The sequence below is a fragment of the Drosophila subpulchrella genome, chromosome 2L (assembly GCF_014743375.2).
Source record: "Drosophila subpulchrella strain 33 F10 #4 breed RU33 chromosome 2L, RU_Dsub_v1.1 Primary Assembly, whole genome shotgun sequence".
Classification (NCBI taxonomy): Eukaryota; Metazoa; Arthropoda; class Insecta; order Diptera; family Drosophilidae; genus Drosophila; species Drosophila subpulchrella.
Window position 1 is genome coordinate 15,709,876 of NC_050610.1, and position 23,392 is coordinate 15,733,267.

General features: G+C 43.4%; 5 protein-coding genes across 8 annotated transcripts; 2 read left to right on the forward strand and 3 right to left on the reverse strand.

The window, feature by feature from the left end:
- Positions 1-657: 657 nt before the first annotated feature.
- LOC119546023 (exosome RNA helicase MTR4) lies at positions 658-4,246 on the forward strand. Its single transcript, XM_037852036.1, has 2 exons — positions 658-1,846; positions 1,900-4,246. The coding sequence occupies exons 1-2, from the start codon at positions 763-765 to the stop codon at positions 3,969-3,971; spliced, it is 3,156 nt and encodes a 1,051-aa protein (XP_037707964.1). The 5' UTR covers positions 658-762; the 3' UTR covers positions 3,972-4,246.
- Positions 4,247-5,638: 1,392 nt separating this feature from the next.
- Positions 5,639-13,573, reverse strand: LOC119546024 (acetylcholinesterase). 3 transcript variants are annotated; one of them, XM_037852038.1, is made up of 8 exons: positions 13,531-13,573; positions 10,728-10,900; positions 10,537-10,669; positions 9,593-10,021; positions 7,964-9,183; positions 6,936-7,247; positions 6,166-6,873; positions 5,639-6,031 (listed from the first exon to the last, which is right to left on the reverse strand). In XM_037852038.1, the coding sequence occupies exons 2-7, from the start codon at positions 10,892-10,894 to the stop codon at positions 6,258-6,260; spliced, it is 2,877 nt and encodes a 958-aa protein (XP_037707966.1). In that variant the 5' UTR covers positions 10,895-10,900; positions 13,531-13,573; the 3' UTR covers positions 5,639-6,031; positions 6,166-6,257. The 3 variants fall into 3 exon arrangements, with proteins under 3 accessions (XP_037707966.1, XP_037707965.1, XP_037707967.1); XM_037852037.1 differs by having other exon boundaries at positions 13,419-13,571; XM_037852039.1 differs by lacking the exon at positions 13,531-13,573 and adding an exon at positions 13,079-13,097.
- Positions 13,574-15,830: 2,257 nt separating this feature from the next.
- LOC119547865 (leucine carboxyl methyltransferase 1) lies at positions 15,831-17,715 on the forward strand. 2 transcript variants are annotated; one of them, XM_037854898.1, is made up of 4 exons: positions 15,831-16,208; positions 16,380-16,805; positions 16,872-17,188; positions 17,265-17,715. In XM_037854898.1, the coding sequence occupies exons 1-4, from the start codon at positions 15,963-15,965 to the stop codon at positions 17,299-17,301; spliced, it is 1,026 nt and encodes a 341-aa protein (XP_037710826.1). In that variant the 5' UTR covers positions 15,831-15,962; the 3' UTR covers positions 17,302-17,715. The 2 variants fall into 2 exon arrangements, with proteins under 2 accessions (XP_037710826.1, XP_037710827.1); XM_037854899.1 differs by having other exon boundaries at positions 16,872-17,176.
- On the reverse strand, positions 17,704-19,543 carry LOC119547864 (zinc finger protein weckle). Its single transcript, XM_037854897.1, has 4 exons — positions 19,309-19,543; positions 18,358-19,248; positions 17,952-18,298; positions 17,704-17,888 (listed from the first exon to the last, which is right to left on the reverse strand). The coding sequence occupies exons 1-4, from the start codon at positions 19,432-19,434 to the stop codon at positions 17,852-17,854; spliced, it is 1,401 nt and encodes a 466-aa protein (XP_037710825.1). The 5' UTR covers positions 19,435-19,543; the 3' UTR covers positions 17,704-17,851.
- A 1,158-nt stretch (positions 19,544-20,701) lies between these two features.
- LOC119548262 lies at positions 20,702-23,318 on the reverse strand. Its single transcript, XM_037855407.1, has 5 exons — positions 23,188-23,318; positions 23,037-23,132; positions 22,754-22,974; positions 22,576-22,698; positions 20,702-22,419 (listed from the first exon to the last, which is right to left on the reverse strand). Exons 1-5 carry the CDS (start codon positions 23,200-23,202, stop codon positions 20,787-20,789), a joined length of 2,088 nt encoding a protein of 695 aa, XP_037711335.1. The 5' UTR covers positions 23,203-23,318; the 3' UTR covers positions 20,702-20,786.
- Between the last annotated feature and the right edge of the window lie 74 nt (positions 23,319-23,392).

The window sequence follows — 23,392 nt, forward strand, 5'->3', positions numbered from 1 at the left end:
ACTTGAAAATATACCAGATGCTGGCTCGCCTGTGAACCGGAACCGGAATTTGTTCAGGAAAATCTTGATTTTCGGAAATAAATTGGATATATTCCATGCGGTTGAAATACTTGATTGTTGATAAATAAAATAAAATATAATACAATTAAATAAAAACACTAAGTTAGTTAATTCAATTTTCTTGTCGTTGAACGAGCGAATTCTATAAATTTTGATTAAGGAATTGACAGAGGATGAAACAAATAAAGGCTTTTACGGGGGTAAACAAATGTTTTTTGGATTTAAAAAGTCAAAATTAATAATAACATTAATTAATTTAGCGACAATATAATACTCTGTCCTCTAAGTCGCAAAATAAATCACGGAATTGTTAGATACATTTTCGAAAAATCGTCATTACGAGAAAATCGCGATTCATGTATTATGTTTCCAGCTGGGAAAGTTTGAGATTATAGTTATAGATAGTTAGCTATGAAATGTTATATCTTAGCTTCCATTGTTCCGACTAGAATGATATTTTGTGATAGTAATATTAATATTTTGTTAGTACTCTTACAACCATATACTAAACCAAAATGAAAAAGAATTTCAAATTTCAAGTTATCGCAATATTCTAGGGGATTCGTGTGAGTAAATACCCTTAATAAATAGCTAGATTCGCCAAAACAGCAGACAGATTGTCAGCACTGAAAACTCTGCACATGTTTTGCGGCGTGTGTTAAATTAATTTGTAAAAATAAGGCAAATAAACGCGTTTTTGGCATGGATATAGACGAGCTGTTCGATTGCTTCGACGAAGTGCAGCCGGAGGTGCCGCCACCGGCAGTTAACAAGGAGGAGAAGCCCTCGGGAAGCGGAAGTACCAAGAAGGGTAGCAAACGCCAGGCCAAAGACAAGAACCCGGCGAAATCCTCAAAAGAAGTGGGGCAGGAAAACCAGGGAAACGAAAATGGGGAGCCCACCAAGCGCCTGCGGCAAGAGGAACCGGAGGATGAGGCGGAGGAGGACGATGGGGACGACGAACCCGTTCGCACTCTCGACCTGGATGACTCCGCCGCCTTGGAGGCCCTGCGCACCAGGATTGTGACCCATCTGCTGGATGCACCCAAGTCCTGCACCCACGAGGTGGCCGCCCATCCCGACCAGGAGTACATACCCCTGCAACCGTTCAGCGGCGTGCCCGCCAAGGAGTATCCCTTCGTGCTGGATCCCTTCCAGCGCCAGGCGATCCTGTGCATCGACAACAGCCAGAGTGTCCTGGTCTCGGCCCACACGTCGGCCGGCAAGACCGTGGTGGCGGAGTACGCCATTGCCAAGTCGCTGGCCGCCAAGCAGCGGGTTATATACACCACGCCCATCAAGGCGCTGTCCAACCAGAAGTTCCGTGAGTTCACCGACGAGTTCAAGGACGTGGGTCTGGTCACGGGCGATGTGACGATCAATCCCTCGGCCTCCTGCTTGATCATGACCACGGAGATTCTGCGGAATATGCTGTATCGCGGCAGCGAGATCATGCGCGAGGTGGGTTGGGTGGTCTTCGACGAGATCCACTATATGCGCGACAAGGAGCGCGGCGTCGTCTGGGAGGAGACGCTCATCCTGCTGCCGGACAATGTGCGCTACGTCTTCCTTTCGGCCACCATTCCCAATGCCCGCCAGTTTGCCGAGTGGGTCTGCCACCTGCACAAGCAGCCGTGTCACGTGGTCTACACCGACTACCGACCCACTCCTCTGCAGCACTACATCTTCCCTGCCGGTGGCGATGGCATTCATCTCATCGTCGACGAGAAGGGGCAGTTCAAGGAGGACAACTTCACCACTGCCATGGCGGTGCTGGCTAATGCGGGTTAGTCCAGTCAGATATAGTTCCATCCATGTGATAACTTTCATGTTTTTCAGGTGAGGCTGGCAAGGGAGACCAGAAGGGACGCAATGGCGGCATCAAGGGCACCAATGCCGGTCAGACGAACATCTTCAAAATCGTCAAGATGATCATGGAGCGCAACTTTGCCCCGGTCATCATATTCTCGTTCAGCAAGAAAGACTGCGAGGTCTACGCCATGCAGATGGCCAAGCTGGACTTCAATACGCCGGATGAAAAGAAGCTGGTGGACGAGGTGTTCAACAATGCCATGGACGTGCTCTCGGAGGAGGATCGCCGCCTGCCGCAGGTGGAGAATGTGCTGCCCTTGTTGCGTCGCGGCATTGGCATCCATCATGGCGGTCTCTTGCCCATTCTCAAGGAGACCATAGAGATTCTCTTCGGCGAGGGTCTGATCAAGGCCTTGTTTGCCACAGAAACCTTTGCCATGGGCCTTAACATGCCGGCCAGAACGGTGCTGTTTACGGCGCCGCGCAAGTTCGACGGCAAGGACTTCCGCTGGATCAGCTCCGGCGAGTACATTCAGATGGCGGGTCGTGCCGGCCGTCGAGGATTGGATGACAAGGGCATCGTTATCCTAATGATCGACGAGAAGGTCTCTCCGGCTGTGGGCCGCGATATTGTGCAGGGCAAGGCAGATCCCATCAATTCGGCCTTCCATCTTACATACAACATGGTCCTGAACCTGCTGCGCGTGGAGGAAATAAATCCGGAGTACATGCTGGAGCGCAGTTTCTATCAGTTCCAGAACCAGGCAGCTCTTCCCGGCCTGCACGACAAGGTGGAGCAAAAGACACTGGAGCTGAATAAGCTGAGCATCAAGGACGAGCACAACATCGCCTCCTACCACCACATACGTTCCCAACTGGATCAACATGGCAAGCAGTTCCGCCAGTGGATAACGAAGCCCCAATATCTGTTGCCGTTCCTGCAGCCTGGCAGATTGGTAAAGGTGGCCGCCGGCTCACAGGAGTACGACTGGGGAATCGTGCTAAACTTCAAGAAGCAGGATCAGAGCCGCAAGAATCCTCTGAAGTGTGAGCCCAGCGTCACCATCGATGTGCTGCTGCACGTCAGCGAGGCGGCAGCCAAATCTGGCGACACAGAGCCATGCAAACCGAACGAGCGGGGATGCATGGAGGTGGTCCCGGTGGCCCACACGCTAATCACCCAGATTAGCTCAATTCGGGTGTACTTCCCCAGCGATCTGCGCAGTGCGGACAATCGGCGAGCCGTGCTGAAGACCATCCATGAGGCCAAGAAACGATTCCCCCTGGGTCCACCGGTTCTCAATCCCATTGATGACATGAACATCAAGGAGCGAGAATTCCGCGACATTGTCGATACCATCGCCCAGTTTGAGGCGCGTTTGGAGGAGCATCCGTTGCACAAGTCGCCGGAGCTGGAGCGCATCCACCGGCGCTACCAGGACAAGGTGCAGCTGCAGACGGAACTGCAGGACCTGAAGGCAGAGCTAAAGGCCGCCCGCAGTCTGTTGCAGATGGAGGAGCTGAAGCACCGCAAGCGCGTGCTTCGTCGGATGGGCTACTGCAAGCCGGGTGACGTTATTGAGTTCAAGGGTCGCGTGGCCTGCGAACTGAGCTCGGCGGATGAACTCCTCATGACCGAGATGATCTTCAACGGGGTGTTCAACGACCTCACCGCTCCGCAGGCCGTGTCTCTGCTCTCCTGCTTCGTGTGCGACGAAAAGTCCAGCGAATCCCCGAAGAGCGCCACTGAGCTATCGGGACCACTGCGCTCCATGCAGGATTTGGCACGTCGCATCGCCAAGGTGTCGACAGAATGCAAACTGGATCTGGACGCCGATACGTATGTGGACAAATTCAAGCCTTTCCTTATGGACGTGGTACTGGCCTGGTGCAAGGGCTCCAGTTTCCTCGCCGTCTGCAAGATGACCGACATCTTCGAGGGCTCCATTATCCGATGCATGCGGCGACTGGAGGAGCTGCTACGACAGATGTGCCAGGCCTCGAAAACCATCGGCAACACGGACCTGGAGAACAAGTTTTCCGAGGGCATTAGGCTGCTCAAGCGCGACATTGTCTTTGCCGCCTCGTTGTATCTGTAGGATTTTAGGAAGACTTGTTTTAAGGCCTTATTTCCAGTTCCATTCGTTTTTAGTTTTTATGGAATCGGAATACCATTTTTTGCTTGTTTCCTTGATAAAGTTTCGCGGTAACGTAAAACGTAAAATGGATGATGATTCAAAACATGAAACGAATCTTAAGTTAGGACAGTCCAAGTGCGGATTTCTGATGAAGGCACAATTTGTATAATTTCAATGTTTACACGACAACCAAGAAGGTTACAATAAATGAGACCATCAGACAAAAGTAAATAAGATGGAAATTTGTTTTATTTTTATGCGAAAATAAATATATTGGTACGCGTTTTACGATTAGTGCCTTGTTGGTTCTATGTGAGAAATAGTTGCAGTAAGATCAAAAAGTGAAGAATTTATGAAAATAAAGCAACTCATATAAAAGAAATCATAAAACGACATTGAGTACAGTAAAATTAATTTATTTATAGACAAATACATCAAAATTAACTATACATTTAAACATATAAAGTGTTAATACATTATGCTTTCAATCATGTAACAAATGAAGATATATACAAGAAATAAAAATGTACACGACACTTATGAAAACATAAAGTTATTGGACGGTTCACACTGAATTTGTATGGTCATTTTAACTTATATGCGACACATAAAACATATACAAAATATATTAACTAAGGTACAGCTATTTATACGAAAGGCACACTTAATTGGTACATTTTCGATGAGAACCCATGTGTCATCGAAGACAATTACAAGATGTGAAGGCACTGTAGGTATTGCTCTTGATGATGTGTGGAAGTGGCTAAAATATAATGCTTTACATGATAATCTTATAATTAAGGACGTGACAATGTAATGCATATTTTTTTATTCAATAAAGGCTTTAAATAGTTTAATTTATTCTCTTTTTTATTAAAGGTAATTTATTTTTTGTTCTTTAACATTTTTTTAAATGTATACTCTCTTTACAATTTAATTCGATAGTACTGTCATTATAAAGAAATACATGTACGATCTTTTTAGGTCCTAAGTTTAATACACACATTTTATCTACTGCAAAAAGAATATACAAGGGTTGTCAAAAGTATTTTCACAAAAAAAAAGTTAAATATATTCATAATTTGAACTTACATCTTGTTAACTTTGGCATCAATGGAAAGGTAATTTAAATGCCGTTTGAATGATACAATACATTTCTTAACACATTCAGTACTTATTGAAAAGGACGAATTTGTGTGAAAATGTCCTTTTTGAACTTTTTTCCTCGACTTGAAAACTTAAATTTTTTGATGCAAAAAGTTTCTTCAAACAAAAATAATAGTAACTGCAAAAAGAATTTTTCAAAAATCATTTTGCTTGTATTTTTTATGATTTTTTGAAAATGCTTAGAAACATGCATTTTAGCCATATTTTTCTCGTTTTCATACAAATTTTTTCCGACAATGTCACCTTTAAAAAATCATAAAAAATATAAGCAAAATGATTTTTGAAAAATTCTTTTTGCAGTTACTATTATTTTTGTTTGAAGAAACTTTTTGCATCAAAAAATTTAAGTTTTCAAGTCGAGGAAAAAAATTCAAAAAGGACATTTTCACACAAATTCGTCCTTTTCAATAAGTACTGAATGTGTTAAGAAATGTATTGTATCATTCAAACGGCATTTAAATTACCTTTCCATTGATGCCAAAGTTAACAAGATGTAAGTTCAAATTATGAATATATTTAACTTTTTTTTTGTGAAAATACTTTTGACCACCCTTGTATTAACTAATTAAAATATTTTTGTTAAGCATCATAATTACTTCCTATATTTCCTATATTATATTTACACTTAGGGGCCGATTATGAGGCTATGGAATGTCATTGATATGGATTTGTATTCGTTGGGTTATCAAACTTACGAACAACTTAAAGTAAGATCTTACGAATATTGGTTTGCCTAAACTACAACTAAAAACTGAGATCTCAAAGATCTGTGTAAAAAAGTATTACAAATATAAAATTAAACTTACATTTTTCGGAAAACCACTAACTTAAGTTAAAGGGAATTCCAGGAAGAGCTGTAGGAAAAAGGGAAATATTAATTTAATAATATAATAGACTTGAAAGAGTTAGGGAAAAGGTTATAGAAATTACAAGATAGGTTTAAGTTATAAAATAATACCTATAGTCTCGATGAAAGACCAGGACCTACCTGCTCCACTTCTTCCTGGATCATCGACGGGCTCTGTGATTGGACGATTCGGCTGACTCCCTAAGCGCATCCCGCGCTTAGAGAGCGGTTACTTAGACGGATGTTTGCGGCACTCCCTCCACCAGCTGGGTCCTCCTGGGCTGAGCCGCTGGCTGCGAACTCAAAGTGGCCGTGGTGGTGTGGGTGGTGCTGCGGGCGGAGGGCACCGGGGTGGTGCTCCGACTGCTGCCGGAGACACTGGCAGCGGTGGGAGTCCTCTTAGTGGGCTCCGCCTGCAACTGCGTCACCGGCGTGCTTGAAAGTGGCTGCAGCAGACGCTTCTCTTCCACTGGCGGCGACGCCACCACCTTTGCCGACGGACCATTTCCATTTGGATGGGAACGTGGTGTCGTCGAACGCTCAGTTGGCTTCACAAAATGACCATTGGTCTCCTTGAGGGATATCCCTGATTTAAGTGACGCCTGGCTGCTGGATTTCTGCGTCATGGCCAGCGAACTGGGTGAACGCAGGGATGTGGTGTCCGTGTGCGCCTTACTGGCCAGCGTTTTGGAGGAGGGTGAGTCCCGGTACTCGTATATGTTGTCCCTGGAACGAAGGGCATGGTGGTTGGTCACCATATGGGCATTGTCCACGCCCCGAGTATCCGGCTCCGGTTCCAGGCCTTCACCATTTATAAAGACATCCTCATCGTAGAAGCGATCCGATTGGCTATGGTTTGGGAATAGGGATTGTTAGATTATATCATGGTACTACCTTCATTCCAAACTTACCGCTTGGCATTGCGCCACATGATGCAGCAGATGACCACCAGCACTATGAGGAAGAAACAGGTCACCGACATGCTCCAGAAGGCGATCTGCAGTGGTTCCTTGGGCTCCCACCAGTACTCGGTGGTGGGTGGATAGGTGGGCACCAGCACTCCGATCACCGTGGGCAAGTACTGTGTCCAGAAGGCGCACTCCGTCTGCCGGTAGTTGAGCAGGATGGAGGAGTTGAACGTGGTGTTGACGTTCAGGTAGCGAATCTCGCCCTGATAGGCCCGCTGGAAGTGCATGCCCAGCACCTGTTGAGGTGTCGGATTGCTGAAATTTATGTGTGATGTGAGATAATAGATCTAGTTTGGGTTTAAGATGAACTACTTATGATATAATATATAATATGATTCCAGCTGCACAATTAGTGTGATTTCTAATAGATGGCTCAATTTGTTATCATTTATATTTGCTAGTACCTACACAGAGAAAATTCTAACGTTCTCATCTGAGTTGAAAATGTTCTTAAAAATAGAACGACATTTTTAAATTTAAACTGTTTTTATTTTGCTCCTATCAAGTTGAATTGGCGGTATTTGCATAGTATATCTCAACAAATAAACTGTTAGTCCAGTTAGTAGTGTATACTTATCAAAAATTTGTTAACCATTTCGTTCTAGTATTGAGAACATTGATACCAAAATGTACTTGCACGGTTTTTAAGAACGAATGTTCTCAATTCAAGAACAATGTTCTTGTATATTTCTCTTTGTGTATGGAAAGAAATAACATATCCTTTCTTAAAGTCATGATAATAATATAAAATTTGACCATCACTAAGAGGAAAATGACAGAAATATATATAATAATATTATGAGACCAGTCCCACAAGCAATATTAAAATAACCTTTATCTTATTATCTTTTAATTAAATAAATAGTAGTAAAATAAGACTTCATTACGATTGTAAGAAGTTATGTTCAAATATTACGATTTATTTCCTAAGATATGATAATCTCAATTATATGATCCCAATAGTGACTCACCCATATCTGGCAAAGTTCGAATAGGTCTGCATGAAGAAGTGGCTCATGTTGCGATCGTTATCCGTCCACATGTTGCGCTGCAGGTGATCCTTCTTGGGGAAGAACTCAATGTCCAGGAAGGGAGCTCCGGTGAGGAAATATCTTTCGATGTCGTGTGGATACTTTCGCCACTGCGGCAGATTCAGTGCCTCCACGGTGGTGTTCAGAACGTACATGTAAACCGGAACCTTCTGCTCTAGCATCAGCTTGACCATCTGGTCCACCGGTGCCCGGTAGTACAGATCACTAAGCATATTAATGTACTGGTCCCGGATTATCGTATTATTGTTGGGATCCGGCCAGAAAGTGTACATATACTTGATGGCCTCGTACACTCCGTTCGGATTCAGGGTGTAGTTGTACCGGAAGACGTGCTCACGTATCTTCTGATCGAAGAATCGCCCATCCAGCTCGTAGAACGGACTTAGGGACTCGTTTTGGGCCACAAAGAAGGCCGCTTCCTGGGTCGTCACACCAGTCATGTACTGGATATTCCGGTTAAATTTACCAGCCCGGATGAGGGTCTCTGGAGTTTGGGTGAGGAAACGCCAGTCCTTTTCGCGCCATCCCTCGTACCAATCGTCGCCGGGCAGCGTGAAGTTGTGATCCAAAACCGGACCCCAGGGAAAACTGCCCACCTGAGGGGCAAACTCGGCGTTGCCCAGCTCATAGAAACTGCGTCCAGTGCGCAGACAGTTGACCAGCTTCCACGAGGACTCGATGGAGCAGCCCAAAAGCTGTCCCAGCACGCGACTCGTGTTCTGGGCCCTATACTTATCCTGGATCAAAGCCCAATCCGCCAGAGGCGATCCCGACTGGGCAATCACCCGCCTCACAATGTTCCGCGTCTGCGGAGCAACCATCAGAAGTCCCGCGGAGGCGCCACCTGCTCCGGGGCCAAATAGAGTAATGGAATCCCGATCTCCATTAAAGAACTCAATGTTGTCATGGACCCAACGCAATGCCATCGCCTGATCTAGGATGCCGTAGTTTCCGGGCGAGTTCTCATCGGCCGTGGAAAGGAATCCCAGGGCTCCAAGACGGTAATTCAGAGTCACCACCACCACGTCGTAAAAGGAGGCCAAAACATGGCCCTGAAACAAGTTGGAGGCTCCGCGAATGAACTCGCCACCATGGATGTAGACCATCACCGGGTATTTTTGGGCAACACCAGCGCCAGTCTTAAAAAAGAGATTAGAGATTTAATTAGTTTTGTAGAAACTACTATCTAGATCTGTATCTACTTCTTCTAAATGTTCATAAACATAACAATCTAAAAAAATGTTTATATCAACTGATATCTAAGTTTCTTGAGGAATATAGAGTCGAATATTTTTGGGGAGTAGGTACTAAGAAATAAAACATCTGGTCTTCCACTATTCGAAATATGATATTACTTTTTTCTGAATGATTTAAGTTATAATTAGTTTGAGAATAAAGTCACAAATACTTTTGGGGATCTGGTACTTAGAGATAAAACATATGGTTTTATACTCTTCGAAATTTGATATACCAGTTTCTGAATGATTATGTTTGTTTTGATCTATTATTTTGAACTGATAAAGTTAAGCGCCTTGAAGTCGAACTTACCTTGGGTGAATATACGTTCAAGTACAGGCAATCCTCGTCCATGTCCATCACTCCCTTGGTGGCGCCCGTATACCGGACAGGCTGGGGACAGGCGGGTCCAAAATCGACGGCCTGGAGCAGCTGCCATCCGCGATGGATGCGGGGCGGCTTGAACCTGCCCTCAAAGGTGGGCGGCAGGGCGTAGGGGATTCCCAGGAACGCAGAGCACTCGCCCATCACACGATCCACCGTCGAGTGAAAGGGACGATAGAACGACTTGGGATCGGGATTGTCGTACATGTACACCTTGAAGCCCTGCACCTGGCCGTAGTTCGTGGTCACGAACACATCCCGCTCCAGGGTCAACGAATCCCGACGCTGCTTGCCCTGCAAATCCTCTCGCCATCCCGCCAAAACTCCCGGAAACTGAGTTCGAGCATTCGGATCGTTCTGCGATTGGGGAAAAAGAAATTTATCATCAGCCCATTTCCCATGGATGAACAAATAGAGACTCTAAGCCGATCAGCGAATGGGCGACATGTGTAATTGATTAAGTCTCTACTCTGTGGCATGAAAACTTAATTAAGATTATTACTTTGATATTGGAACGATCTAATGATCGGACGAACTCCCCTTTCTCAATGACTGCGCATTGTTCGCTTATGGATCGTCTCGGTTCGGTTCTTTGGTATAGGGGTCAGTTTTTTGTGTCACAGAATTTAATTGATTAAGCGCGGGTTGCGAGGCCACACAACATTTAGATCATTTTACAGAGTTGGATTGATTATTTGATATCCAATTATTGCTAATAATAATCGGATTATTAAGAATTTGTTTGTTTTGTTTTTAAGAATTCAATAACCATAATAATCCTTTTGATATTAAAATAATATAACTTTGGACCGCGTCTTTTAAATTATGAATTGTTACTTATAACTAGTTGGTTACTTTAATTAATTGCTTACCGGATCAAAGCGAAAGCGATCTTCGTTCGGCATTCCTTGGGGATATTGACCGGGTGGATTCCTGCCTGGATAGTTGGCACCAAAACCATTTGGCTGATAGTGACCATATCGGCGATCGTTGAACGTGTAAGTTCTGTAAGTCCGAAACGTAAGTGCAAAAATTGATAAGTCAAACAACAATGATTACTCACCTGTAATCTGGATCCCCTGGGTTTGGCCAATGGTAGTCAACGCCTGGACGTGAATAAAATCTGGGATCTCTTGTCTGTGCCTCTGACTCTACGAAACAGGTGCATATCAGCAGGGAAAGGGCTAAAAGCCATTTTAATTTATCGCGATATTTTAATTTGTGCATCATGGTGATCTAGAAAAATATATAAGGCAAGGTTGTATAAGTCTCTACGTTTTATTCGTCTTACGAAAATTTGAAAAAAAGATTTTTTTTATGTATACTCTTTACAAATCCCCACACAATGACTCATCGTCTGCTTCAAAATACAACTATCATGGTATTAAAAAATATAAATTTAACACATACGTATTTATTTAACATATACGTAAAAATAAGAAGAATTTATTTATGCATTATTGAAGTATTTTCGAAGCTCTGAACTTATCCCACAAAATTTTCTGAAGTATTTGGTTATGTTTATAAGGCATAACATCGATGGTCAAACAAAAACTCCATAAAAGTATAAACAAACAGAATAAAAACAAATCTCGGCCCAGAGTTCGAGTAAGAGTGAACAAACTGGTTTTCCATTACGTTGCTGGCTCAATTTTCTTGGCACTTCACTTCGGCATTAGAAGAGCCCGAGAGACCGACAAACCCGTTTGAAAAGCTGACTCGAAAAAATGCGCTAAAAATAAGTTACAGCATAAAGTGCGACTTCGAAGTGGTGTTGATTGAGGAGAGACTCCTTACACTGACGATTACGTGCCTTGTCTGGGTATTCGGAATCGGCGTCAATGGGTTAATTGCAGCCGTAATGGAGAAAGGTCATTGCGTTAAATTGGTCTAAGCTGGGGAAATGGTATGTCCCAGATTGTGTGGGCCAAAGTAAGGCAAGTAAATTGTTTTAAATGTTGTTAGCCAATTGTTTTCATCGACTATTAGATCACGATACTAAAATTAATGTAATGTGTTAATTTTTATAGGTTTCTAGACTTTATCAGGCATCATAATCAAAATAATATATCATATCATTTTTCAAATCTATTGTCATAAATAAACGATAGGCAATACCTATAAAATGCACTCAATATTACTAATGTGACAGGTATTTCCTGCCAGTTCATCCCTTGTACGTGAAAAAAATGCAAGAAAAGAAAAAGTGAGAAAATAAAGACACCTGCCTGTGCAAAAGGCGGGTAAATTTGGTTTTTGGAATTTGATTGGCAATGCAGTCGTATCGATGCAACATTAATGTCGTTACCCTGGTTGCATTATGGTTTCAGGGGTACAGTTTCGGTCAAAAATGTAGACACAAATGCTTGAATACTTTTTTCTTCTTCCCTCCCAAATTTTTGTAATATTATTAAAATATATTAAAAAATGTAAATAAATATAATCTTTATAAAACTAAAAGTCCTGTTAAAATCTTAATAAAGAAAAAAGAGGTGGAATGATTTACCAAAACAATGAAAATTATGATATGGATAATAAAAAATATTTCTATTATATTTTTTTAAGAGGTCTAGCTAAGGTCAAGATTAACTATTTTTTGTTTATTTATGAACCAAAATAGTTTTTGACGTACAAAAATATTTCAATTCGAAGATATGACTTTATATCTCTGGAGATCTCGATCGGTTATACTTAAGATCAGGGCCTTGGGGATGCTATTCTTCTGACTGCGAGTGTTTTGAAAGTGGCACAAGGACTCACACCGATACGGGTGCATTAACCTGCATGTGGAGGCCTCAAGTTACCCGGTCATTCGATGTCCCAACCCTCGAAGGGTTCGTATTAAAAATACGGAAGTGCAAACGCCTGCACAAAAAATATGCCGAGCTCTGTGTTTTTTTTATTAACAAAACTGCCTGAGAATTTTCATATCGAATTTCGTGTCGAAATTTTGTGAGCATTTGTTATTGTTCTCCGTTGATGAATCATTTGTAGAAGTTTAGCGTTTTTCGCAATCAAATCACCAAAGCAAACAATAAACGCAACGATAACGCTGAAAGTGAAGCGCAGGTGCGCCTGTGTGAGTGCGTATCTGTGTGTGTGTTGGCCCACAACACAGGTGTTGTTGCTACTTTTGCACAGAAAAAAATTCTATCGATTTTTGATATCATTGGGATGTTTAAAACTTATTTATTTATTTTGCAAATCTATTCGAAGTTATCAAAATAATTTTAAACATCGCATAAGAACTTATGTTTCCTTGTAGGCTTCACTTCATTTTGTTATAAGACATGTTTTATATATATGTTAATGGTTTTAATGGCGATTTCGAGGATTGTGGTATTGCTTTTGGGGTACATATTTTTGTTAGCCTTTAACTACATATATTTTGCACCGAAAACATTTCTTTCTCACTGTTTTTACAGTTGTGCTCCAATTGATGACGTTGCCGTGGCAACTTGTTGCGGCTTCTATCCGTAATTTCACTATCTAATCGCGATTTTCCAACCATCACCGTTCGCATTTTCGTTTTTGTATCATTTGAACACTCACAATAACTTTCTTGGCCAAGCCAACGCCCCGAAAAAGGTAGCATTAAAAAAGCAAAGCATTCGAAACGAGAAAAAACGTAACGCAGCTGAAATGACCGTTTTTGAGCCAAAGACTCAGGGACTGAGACGCAGGTAAACTCAGGTAATGCCGTCAGAAGCGACGTCTCACGCACACCAAAGAACGAAACTCAGTTAACACTCACACTCAGGTGCCGGCTGTTACCAACGGTTCGCACACAGATACACCTGGCCGAGCAATTCTTTCGATGTATTGGGCGCGCGCAGCTTTGAACGCTCCTGCGTTTTGTATCTCACCTGTGCGCAGCGACGCAAACCACAACCGACGCTTTCGAGCGTTGCCGACAAACTGACACTGGTTTCCGAATCGAAAACGAGTCGGAGAGACTCCAAGCCAGCTGAGCAGGAGCGGAACTCGGCGTGGGTGCTGAGGCGACAGGCCCGCAGTGCGGGTACCAGATCGGGCCCTTCGACAAGGGGCTCTAAAATTTTAATAAAAAACGGGAAGGGTGGGAAAGGAAATCAGGCTTTAGACTCAGTAGTTAGGCTACTACAAAAATGCTATAATCTACATTTTGTAGGCTTATTGACTAGGCCTGTTCTTGATCCGTCTGTCCGTTTGTCCGTCCGTTTCTACGCAAGCTAGTCTCTCAGTTTTAAAGCTATCGGGCTGAAAATTTCCCAAAAGTCTTCTTTCTTTTGCAGGTAGTATATAAGTCGAATCCAGTCGGATCGGAAAACTAAATCTTATACCTCTTATAAGAATAATCGAAAAAAAAAATATTATTTTAATTATATTTTTGGTGTTATTTAACTTATACCCTCCTACGCTTGAAAATAACATTTTTTAATTAGTTATGAATTTCGAATTTGATTTTAAAATCGGACGACTATATCATATAGCTGCCATAGGAACGATCGGAAAAATGGTGGGAAAATAATATGAAACAAATTATAGCTTCGGTGTTTTTTGACATATTATCTTATAATATTGGGGATATAATTTTTTGTATTTTTAAGAATTTCGAATAAACTTTTTTTATTTATAACTGCAAGGGTAGACAAGCTTCGGCTTGCCGAAGTTAACTTCCTTTCTTGTTTAAATTGAGGCACGTGAATTGAAATGATACATTTTTTTAATACTTTAGATATAGGTATATTTGTACTTTTATAAAAATTGGACTACTACATAGCTGTCATAGAATCGATCTACAAGGCTATACTAGCTTTGGTCTTCCTAAATTAGTTTTCTTTGTTGTTTTTAAAGGTGATTTTCTATTATTACTGCTGACGGTTGTACACATAGTGTCGAAGTGCACCTTGATTATGTCTCAATCGGTCATTCCACTCAAAATATATACAATATTTTGTTGGATACTTAAAACATTTTCAAATTTGTGCCCTGTATTAAGCGTTAATAAAAATAGTACAACATTATTCGAGCGCCACTGCAGTGCACTTTTTCACTGCATATACCTAACCCCTCATACACCATTAAAAAATATAATGAGGCTCCAAAACTTTTTGAGAATATTCTTAGACATTTGAAAAATGTATAACAGTTCTAAGTAACCCCCTTTTTTAATACCCATAATCTTATATTACTCGAAAAATTAGCAGGCTCGTCATCCAAACCAATTAATTCTAGATTAGGCATCCGTTTTGAGTAACGTAGTAATGAGTTATCTTTGCATAACAAAACGGAAAACATCTTTGCATAATTTCTAATTAAATTCTATTATATAGGACGGAGCGCAGACGATGGATGGATGGATGGATGGGTCGTGATTCACGCTTTGAGCTTCGCAGCGCAAAACCAATTGGCGATCAGTTCACATTTTGACCCCGTCTTATTGAGCGGGTTGTTGGGCGTAGCTGCTAATTTTAATTATACATAACCCAAGCGGGATAGCTTCCGATGTCAAAGATGCGGGAAGCAATTAAAGCACTTGAGCACGCTTTGTTTACAATGTTGACCCTTCCTTTATTAATGAAGTGCTTAAGTCAATTAGGTCGAAGAAAAACTGCAGTTAGCCACTGAGCAGCAAAAGATACCAAATAAGCAGCAGACAAGTTACGAGAATATTTTTTAAGACTCGTTTCAAAGCTATCAATAAGAAATATGGGAATTTACCACGATAATGCTAATCAGACCACAACGAATTCAAAAAACCGAAAACCAATATTTTTAACTTGATTCCAAAAGTTTCATATTTTTAGCTTTAACACTGCTTATAAACTACCAAATAGTCATATTTTAATGTACAATATAGTCCTCCTATTTTGATTAAACTTTAGGAGTGGGGCGAAAATGTTGGACCATATTTGGCAATCAAAAAGGGGATACTGGCCTTAAAAAATAGCCAAATTAATCTGATAGTTCCTAAATATGTATCTATAGGATATACACGACCGATGCAACAAAAATACATACATTTAAAAAGTAAAATATCAATGAAATACCTATTTTTATTATTTTGTTTATAAACTTTTGGTACAGCTTAAGTTCAAATGAACGCGCCAAACAATCGACATCGAGCTATCGGTACTTCGGAGTTATCGGCTCCAAGCAAAGCTGCACACGGTTATCGTCTATCGACTCCTGCAGCTGTTTTCAGACGAGAAATAAACTGAGGAAGGGAAAACAAGGATTCTGGGACTCCAGGCCGCCGCAGGAGCTGTTTGTGAATAAGGATTAGGATCAAACCGAGCACATCCGCCGAAGAGCCATGGAGCCGCCATCGCCGGGCGCGTCCGCCGGCTCAACGCACAAGTTCCATCCGTGCGACGAGGCGGTGATAGCCACCAACGACGATGCCAGCGATTGCAAGCGATGTGCGGTGCGTCTGGGCTACTGGAAGGACGACTACATCGGGTACTTTGTGCGCAACCAGGAGCGCAAGGCGCCGGAGATCAATCGCGGCTACTTTGCCCGGGTCAAGGGCGTGGAGATGTGCGTCGAGAAGTTTCTAAAGGTCAGTCCATCCGCGGTGGCTCCCATTTGTCTGGCACGTGCCAAGGTCATCCTGTTGCATTGCTGCAGCAAGGCCAGGCCCGCCATTGCCCGCCACGCCTGCCGTGCGCATGTCCTGGCCAGGATGACCTTGCCCTAACCGAATTTCCCACCCATCGCCCCCCCCAAACAGAAAACCTCGGGCAACTGCCAGATCATCAACTTGGGCTGCGGCTTCGACACACTCTACTTCCGTCTGAGGGACACCGCCCACCAGGTGAAGAACTTCATTGAGCTCGACTTTCCCACTGTCACCGCCCGCAAGTGCTACACAATCAAGCGCAACAAGGCCCTGCTGGCCAGGATTCACGACGAGGATGGAGAGGTGCGGCTGAGTCCCACGGATCTCCACGGGCCCAGCTATCACCTGATGGGCGTCGACCTGCGCAACCTCGACGAGGTGGACAACAAGCTGCAACAGGCCGAAGTGGACTACTCCCTGCCCACCATCTTCCTCGCCGAGTGCGTGCTCGTCTATATCGAGGCGCAGAACTGCCGGAATCTGCTCAAGTGGATTGCGCAAAAGTTCCAGGCCGCCGTCTTTGTCAACTACGAGCAGGTAAGCGTCCATTGGCATAAGATCTGACTTTCTTTAATAAATCAATTAATGCCTCTATTGCTGCAGGTGAACATGAACGACCGCTTTGGCGATGTAATGCTCAACAACCTGCGTGGTCGTGGCTGCAGCCTGGCCGGCGTGGAATCCTGCCTGTCTCTGGAGACGCAGCGGAACCGCTTCAAGGACAGCGGCTGGACTGGCGCCCGCGCCTGGGACATGGTGCAGGTGTACGAGAGCATCTCGGCGGCCGAAAGGCAACGCATAGAGCGCCTAGAGATGCTGGACGAGGGGGAACTGCTGCTGCAACTCTTCCAGCACTACTGCCTGGTGGTGGCCTGGCTGGGCGTGGCCTTCCAGGACATAGATATCACGTGCGTGCCAGTGTAAACATTCGTGCCTAACTAGCGAACTCTCAATATTCTCTGATCACTAACAAAAGACTTTTATCTTCACTTGCAGCGTCGAAGAGTTGATGTCCTCCCTGAACATTGACTAGGAGCGGTGAAGGAGGAACGGATAAAGAGCCAAACTACATGGATGAACTAATTGTTGACTCCTTTATCTGCACGGAAGGCCATGCCAAAAGATTTTGCTTCTCAACGTGTTAAACTTAACAAATAATTATAAAAACCATCGAAATCAAAACGTATTTAGATAATTATCACATACAGACCCACTCACAAATTGCTACATTTGTAAATTTTTAGTTGTTCCTTAAACCTTTTTCCTTGTTACATTTTCTATTATTTAATCGCTTAATTTTTTTTTTGAATCGCTTACTATTTTGTCACCGAACCGTGGCGTAGACTATTGATTGGAGATCGATACGCCATCCATTCATTCCCAAATTCTAGTGTGCGTTAATGTAAATGTATTTTGAAATTAATTAAAACGAAACTTAATTGGAAAACGTTGTTTTGCATATAATATCGTTCAGAATATAACTTATATTTCAGGTGTAAATTATCTGAATGTTCTCGCTCTAAGCTTAATTGTCAACGTGGGATATACAAAGTTCAAATGTAAATCAACTGAATGTTCTCGTTCTAAGCTTCCTTGCTGGTTTTGGCCATTTCGCGGGTTCTGAAAGTAATATAGTTTTAGATACATTTCGAACTGTTAAAACAATCGTGGGCATTCTCTTACATGGCCCGAAGCTCTTCCAACGTGGGCACTGCAACACGCGTAGATTCGCTCTCGTCCTCCTTGGCCGCCTGCTCCGGATGCTTCTTCCACTTGTGCGAACGGCAGTTGGTATTGCTCGCGAACGCCTTGTCACAGTATTTGCATACATAGGGTCTGAGGCCAGTGTGGCTCAGTAGGTGGATCTTGAGGGCTGTGGAGTTCTTGCTGCCGGTGCCACAAATGTCGCACCTGAATCGTCGTTCCTCGGTGTGCACATACCTGTGCTTGTTCAGATTCGCCCGGGTCTGCAGCATCTTTCCACAGGTATCGCATTTAAACTGGGGCGCTCCGTGCGTCTGGCTGTGCACCTGGAAAATGCATGTTAGATCCATGATTTAGCTAACTACTTGAGTATCCCATTACGCACCCTAAGTCTGGCCTTGTTCTTGAAGGCAGCATTGCACACGGGGCACACGCAGGGCTTCTCATCCGTGTGGACCAGCTTGTGCTCCACCAGCGATGTGAAGGTCTTCAAACCTTTGCCGCAGATGTCGCAAACGAATCTCTTGGGACCGCCGTGCACGTCGTGTTTGTGGCTGCGCAGGGCCATAAAGGACATGAAGGACTCCTTGCAGACCTTGCAGGTGAACTCGTCGACAGGCGGACTGGTGGAGCGGTCTTTGCACTCGGACCTCTTTTCCTTTGCTTTGCATTTAGTAATGCTTTTCGTTTCGACAGGCGATTGTTTTGGGCTGTGGCTAAGCTTCTCCGGCTTGCCTGGACCCTTGGGTCTGCCTCGTTTCCGTTTCGCAGGCTGCGGCGATGTGGTGTCTTCGTCGCTTAGGCCTACCTCCTCACTATCATCCTCTAGCAGCAATTTTCGGGCAGCAAGATTCACTGGTTTCGGCCCACGTTTTATTTGAACTTCTGGTGATGGAGCAGTGGGCAACGATATGGGTTGCTCTTCCAGCTCGGATTTGGAACGTGTTGAATTCCGTCGCGGGCGACCTCGCTTTTTTGGGAGCTCAGGTGAAGGTGTCGTGGAATGACCCGAAAAAATCTCCTCATCGTCAAAGGAAAACTTGTCCTCTTGATCATCGATGTCCAGGAATTCCATTTCCAGCTTACAGGTAGGCGGCAGGCCAAATTCACGCCGCAGGGCGTCCACATCCTGGCTGTCCTGCGGCTCCGAGGTGCGCAAAATTTCGAAAATGCCCTGGATCTTGCTGACGCTCTCGGCAAAGGTGAGCAGCTGGCCAATCACCGAGTAGCACTCCTCGCACAGCATGCTGGCCAGCACCGGCTCCTCGAGGGTCATCTGCCGGCACAGGGAAACGATAAATCACAAGTCGGGGTGACAGGAAATCGAATCACCTACCTCCACATCGAAGCATTTCCTGATGATCTTCACCAGATCCTCGTCCCGCTCGCGCACTTTGAAAACCACGTCGTCGCGGGCGCACAGGCGACACCAGTTTGCCCAATCGGTCGTGGGAACGCCCATTGTGGATGTTAGTCTTCCTCACAAATTGTACAATTTGGTACAAATTTAATTTCTGATTTAATTCAAATTATATTTAACAAACGCCAATGCCAATCAGCTGATTAATGGAACGCCCTTACTTAAGAGCGGGAGAACTATCGATTAATGCGAAGCGTTCACACAGAGCAGAGTTGATGCAGAACGTGAATCAATCGGAGTAGAAAATGAACTAGTTTTTGAAAAAGAACCAATATACAATTTTCAACACGTGCTAAAAAATCCCCGATTTTGTTTAAAAATACTTACAGGATTACAGGGTTTTCGTATTTCCAATGGCTTTCAGAATGGGAACCCAAAACTACACTTCAAGATTCCATAACTTGAGTTATTGTATCCCGATTTTAAAGTGGGATACCTCTATGAATTTGTGGTTGAATTCTCTTATATTCTACATTTAAATTTATTATTTAATCAGAGGTCAAAAATGTAACCCATTTTCATGTTCCATTTTTCCGTAATTCCAAGGGGTTTCAGAATGCGAACCCAAAACTACACTTCAAGATTCCATAACTTGAGTTATTGTATCCCGATTTTAAAGTGGAATACCTCTATGAATTTGTGGTTGAATTCTCTTATATTCTACATTTCAATTTATCTTTTAAACGAAGATCAAAAATGTAACCCATTTTCATGTTCAATTTTTCCGAATTTACAATTATTTTTGGAATGCGAACATAAAACTGCACTTCAAGATTCCATAACTTGAGTTATTGTATCCCGATTTTAAAGTGGGATACCTCTATGAATTTGTGGTTGAATTGTCTTATATTCTACATTTAAATTTATCATTTAATCGGATGTCAAAAATGTAACCCATTTTCATGTTCAATTTTTCCGTAATTCCAAGGACTTTCAGAATGGGTACCCAAAACTGCACTTTAAGATTCCATAACTTGAGTTATTGTATCCCGATTTTAAAGTGGGATACCTCTATGAATTTGTGGTTAAATTCACTTTTATTCTACATTTAAATTTATCTTTTAAACGAAGGTAAAAAATTTAACACATTTTATGTTCTATTTTTCCCAATTTCCAATCATTTTTAGAATGCGAACACAAAACTGCTCTCTAAATTATATAATTCAAGTTATTCGATCCCGATTTAGATATGGGATACCTCTACTAATATTCTAAATTTAAATCGTTTTTTTAAAAGGGTCATGTTTGAAACCTATTTTTCTGTAAGCTCGTGTAACACGGAAAATAACACAAAGTCCGGTTGAAAATGTAAATTTAATAACAAGTTTATTTCCAGGCGAAAGTAAAGAGTATATAAATGACGCAGAATAATTATTATAAAAAAAATTAATAAGTCAGTTTTCCATGTCTTCTGTCTCGCTTGACTCCTTCTCCTGGCAATTCTCAATGGTGTAGTAGGCTTTCAAGGCAAGTTCGTCGTCCAGCGTTAGTTCGCCCATTACCAGAGGTCCCAGTTGTTTGCCCACCACGACGTCCTGCCAAAACTCGCTGTGCTTCTTGGCCAGCGTGATCTTTTTTAGCTCCTCGGCGAACTTGTCGTACTCCTGGAAGGTATTGAAGTCCATACAGCTCTGCCGGTAAAGGGCGATGATTTCGCCCAGCTGCTCGCTGTTGAGCTTTTTGCGCTCCAAAAGAGTGAGGATGACCACGCGGGTATCGGCAGCTAGAGCCAGAAAGCGGGCATCCCGCTGGGTGGCATTTGCGATGGATCGAACACTTGCCAGGATGCGAGTGAAATCTGAGCCTGGATTGGTCAAGCCCACGCCATCCGATGGCATCGGGATCTCTTTCTCCGCTGGTTCCTTCTTGACGGGCACTCCATTTTCTGCCTGCTCTTTGGCGAGCAGCTTTTCCTGCCAGGCGCGACTGTAGCGCAGGGGAAATAGCTTCTTCACATTGGCAGCCGCCCTTTTCGACTTTTCCTCTAGGGGTTCCGGCACTCGCCAGAAGACATCTGCGAAATTCTTGTCCTTGAGCATTTCACTATTCCGGTCTTCATTCCAGATAACCTTTCGCTCAAGGATGTCCATCACATTTTGCTCAAAGATGCTGGGCAGCCCGTCGAAGGGAAGCAGATCATTCTGGGCCCATGGACGTGGTTGCTGCGTGTCCCGTAGGGTGCATTCCAGATCGGTGCTATCGATAAGCTCGTCTATGGCCTGCAGCTGGTCCTCGCTGCACTGCGTCTTGCTCGTTCGCAGACTGGGGAAATCCCAGAAATGGTGTTGACTCGTATAGGAAACTTCCAGCATATACAAAGTAGCCCGGTGAGTGTCGTCTGCTAGTCGCGGCAGCAGCACAACCATTTGAGGCCTATTAAACTTGGTGCTAAAGATCTTCCAGCAGATGATGGCCCGATCCGAGGAGATGAGGGCACGCACTAGAGCGTCCAATTTAACGGCGGCTGATTTGTTATTTTTCTGGTGCACCAGAAGGTACAAAGAATCGCCACAGTAGTACTCATCCGGCACAGCATTTCGCTTGATGAACCCAAAGAAATGAAGACCCGGCGGATATGGTTCCTTGGGCTCCAGTACGTCCGCGTCATAGGGCACCGGAGTGCCGCCCAGCATGTAACCAGTTATCAGATCCTCGGGCACCGGCGTTACCTCGCTGCCCTTAATAAAGTGCCGCGTTTCCCGGGTCACAGTTTCATCCTTCTCCGCCCAGACTTTCACCAGCTTTACGGGCGTCTGGTTCTTCATGGCGATCATGCCCTGCAGACTGATGCAGATCTTGCTGCCGATGTGCAGCTTGGCGTTCCACACCCAGGGTCGTCGGTTGGTGACCTTAAAAACGGTGAGCAGGGCCTCCTTGAAGCTGCATAATGTGGCATTGCAGCGGGGCACAAGGCTGAGGACGTGCTTTTGGTTGTCCAGCTCCTCAGCGCCACATTTCCGCGAGAAGTTGAAAATGGCCTGCGGCTGATCGGTCTCGGCATTGTCCTTGTAGGCTATGTTGTGGGTGCTGACGGGTAATACAAGTATTTATTATAAGATATAATAAAACTTATGGCTTATAAGAAGATACTAGTACTTAAACTTGGTATTTTGTTAAAGTACTACCTACTCCAATGATAAAAATGATGTATTTCGATCAAAATAATATAGTTTGACTGCTCACCCCACAATCAAATCAATGTTTTCTTTCAGCAAGTAATCCGTGAGTTCGTTGAACTTATTGTAGTCCTGCGGAAAGTCATTGAAATCGAAGAGCAGGAGAATCCTTCGTCTGGCGGGCTTGAAACTAAAGAGGATACTTTATAAAACCGAGAGGTTTAAAAATGAAATATTGCACCTACGAAAGTGCGGTTTGCTGAAGCTCCAATGCCGCCTGAAGACCATCAAGCCATTGTCCTTCTTCGCAGGCAGTTTTATTAACAAATTTGAAGAATTCCAGCAGTAGCTGCCAATTGCAAAGTTGTGGTTCTCCATAGGGGACCACATTTGGTTGGGTTTCGTTTTCTTTATCGTCGCATCCCACCAGGACGAAGGACACAAAGTCCTTCTTGTCGCAGACGATCTGGGGATCATGCAATAGCGCGGTTTTATTATAAATATTAGTCTTAAAAGTATTTTACACACCTTATCCTTAAGAATCTCCGCCACACATTTCGCCGATTTCAGTTTGACTTCTTCGGCGGCACAGGTGCGCACATCTAGCACTATTATAAGGCACTCCTGGAGATTAATATATAATTAATATTGTGCTTAATGCAATAAGTCATAAACCAACCTTGTTAGAAGCCATTAAAGAAGATTATTTACCGAAAGATTTTTGAATTGTTGGCTCGGCGCAGAAAACAAATTTCACAACACAACAGTATGACCTTTTTGGGCGATAACAAAAAAAACCGCCGATTTAATATCGATATATTTAAGAATTACATTTTAGTTATTACAAAAGTTTTCTTTTATTCCAAGCAACATATAAATTTAAT

Excerpts from the sequence above, each read along its gene's own strand:
- LOC119546024 (XM_037852038.1), bottom strand. The coding sequence starts at position 10,894 with ATGATGCACAAATTAAAATATCGCGATAAATTAAAATGGCTTTTAGCC. Across the intron at positions 10,022-10,536 it reads ATCGCTTTCGCTTTGATCCG|AACGATCCGAATGCTCGAAC; the intron begins GTAAGCAATTAA and ends CCCCAATCGCAG. Across the intron at positions 7,248-7,963 it reads TCGAACTTTGCCAGATATGG|CAATCCGACACCTCAACAGG; the intron begins GTGAGTCACTAT and ends CATAAATTTCAG.
- LOC119546023 (XM_037852036.1), top strand. The coding sequence starts at position 763 with ATGGATATAGACGAGCTGTTCGATTGCTTCGACGAAGTGCAGCCGGAG. Across the intron at positions 1,847-1,899 it reads GGCGGTGCTGGCTAATGCGG|GTGAGGCTGGCAAGGGAGAC; the intron begins GTTAGTCCAGTC and ends CATGTTTTTCAG.
- LOC119548262 (XM_037855407.1), bottom strand. Across the intron at positions 22,975-23,036 it reads CGGAGATTCTTAAGGATAAG|ATCGTCTGCGACAAGAAGGA; the intron begins GTGTGTAAAATA and ends CATGATCCCCAG. Across the intron at positions 22,420-22,575 it reads AACATTGATTTGATTGTGGG|CACCCACAACATAGCCTACA; the intron begins GTGAGCAGTCAA and ends ATTACCCGTCAG.
- LOC119547864 (XM_037854897.1), bottom strand. The coding sequence starts at position 19,434 with ATGGGCGTTCCCACGACCGATTGGGCAAACTGGTGTCGCCTGTGCGCC. Across the intron at positions 19,249-19,308 it reads GGAAATGCTTCGATGTGGAG|ATGACCCTCGAGGAGCCGGT; the intron begins GTAGGTGATTCG and ends CTGTGCCGGCAG. Across the intron at positions 18,299-18,357 it reads AGAACAAGGCCAGACTTAGG|GTGCACAGCCAGACGCACGG; the intron begins GTGCGTAATGGG and ends TGCATTTTCCAG.
- LOC119547865 (XM_037854898.1), top strand. The coding sequence starts at position 15,963 with ATGGAGCCGCCATCGCCGGGCGCGTCCGCCGGCTCAACGCACAAGTTC. Across the intron at positions 16,209-16,379 it reads GCGTCGAGAAGTTTCTAAAG|AAAACCTCGGGCAACTGCCA; the intron begins GTCAGTCCATCC and ends CCCCCCAAACAG. Across the intron at positions 17,189-17,264 it reads GATATCACGTGCGTGCCAGT|CGTCGAAGAGTTGATGTCCT; the intron begins GTAAACATTCGT and ends CTTCACTTGCAG.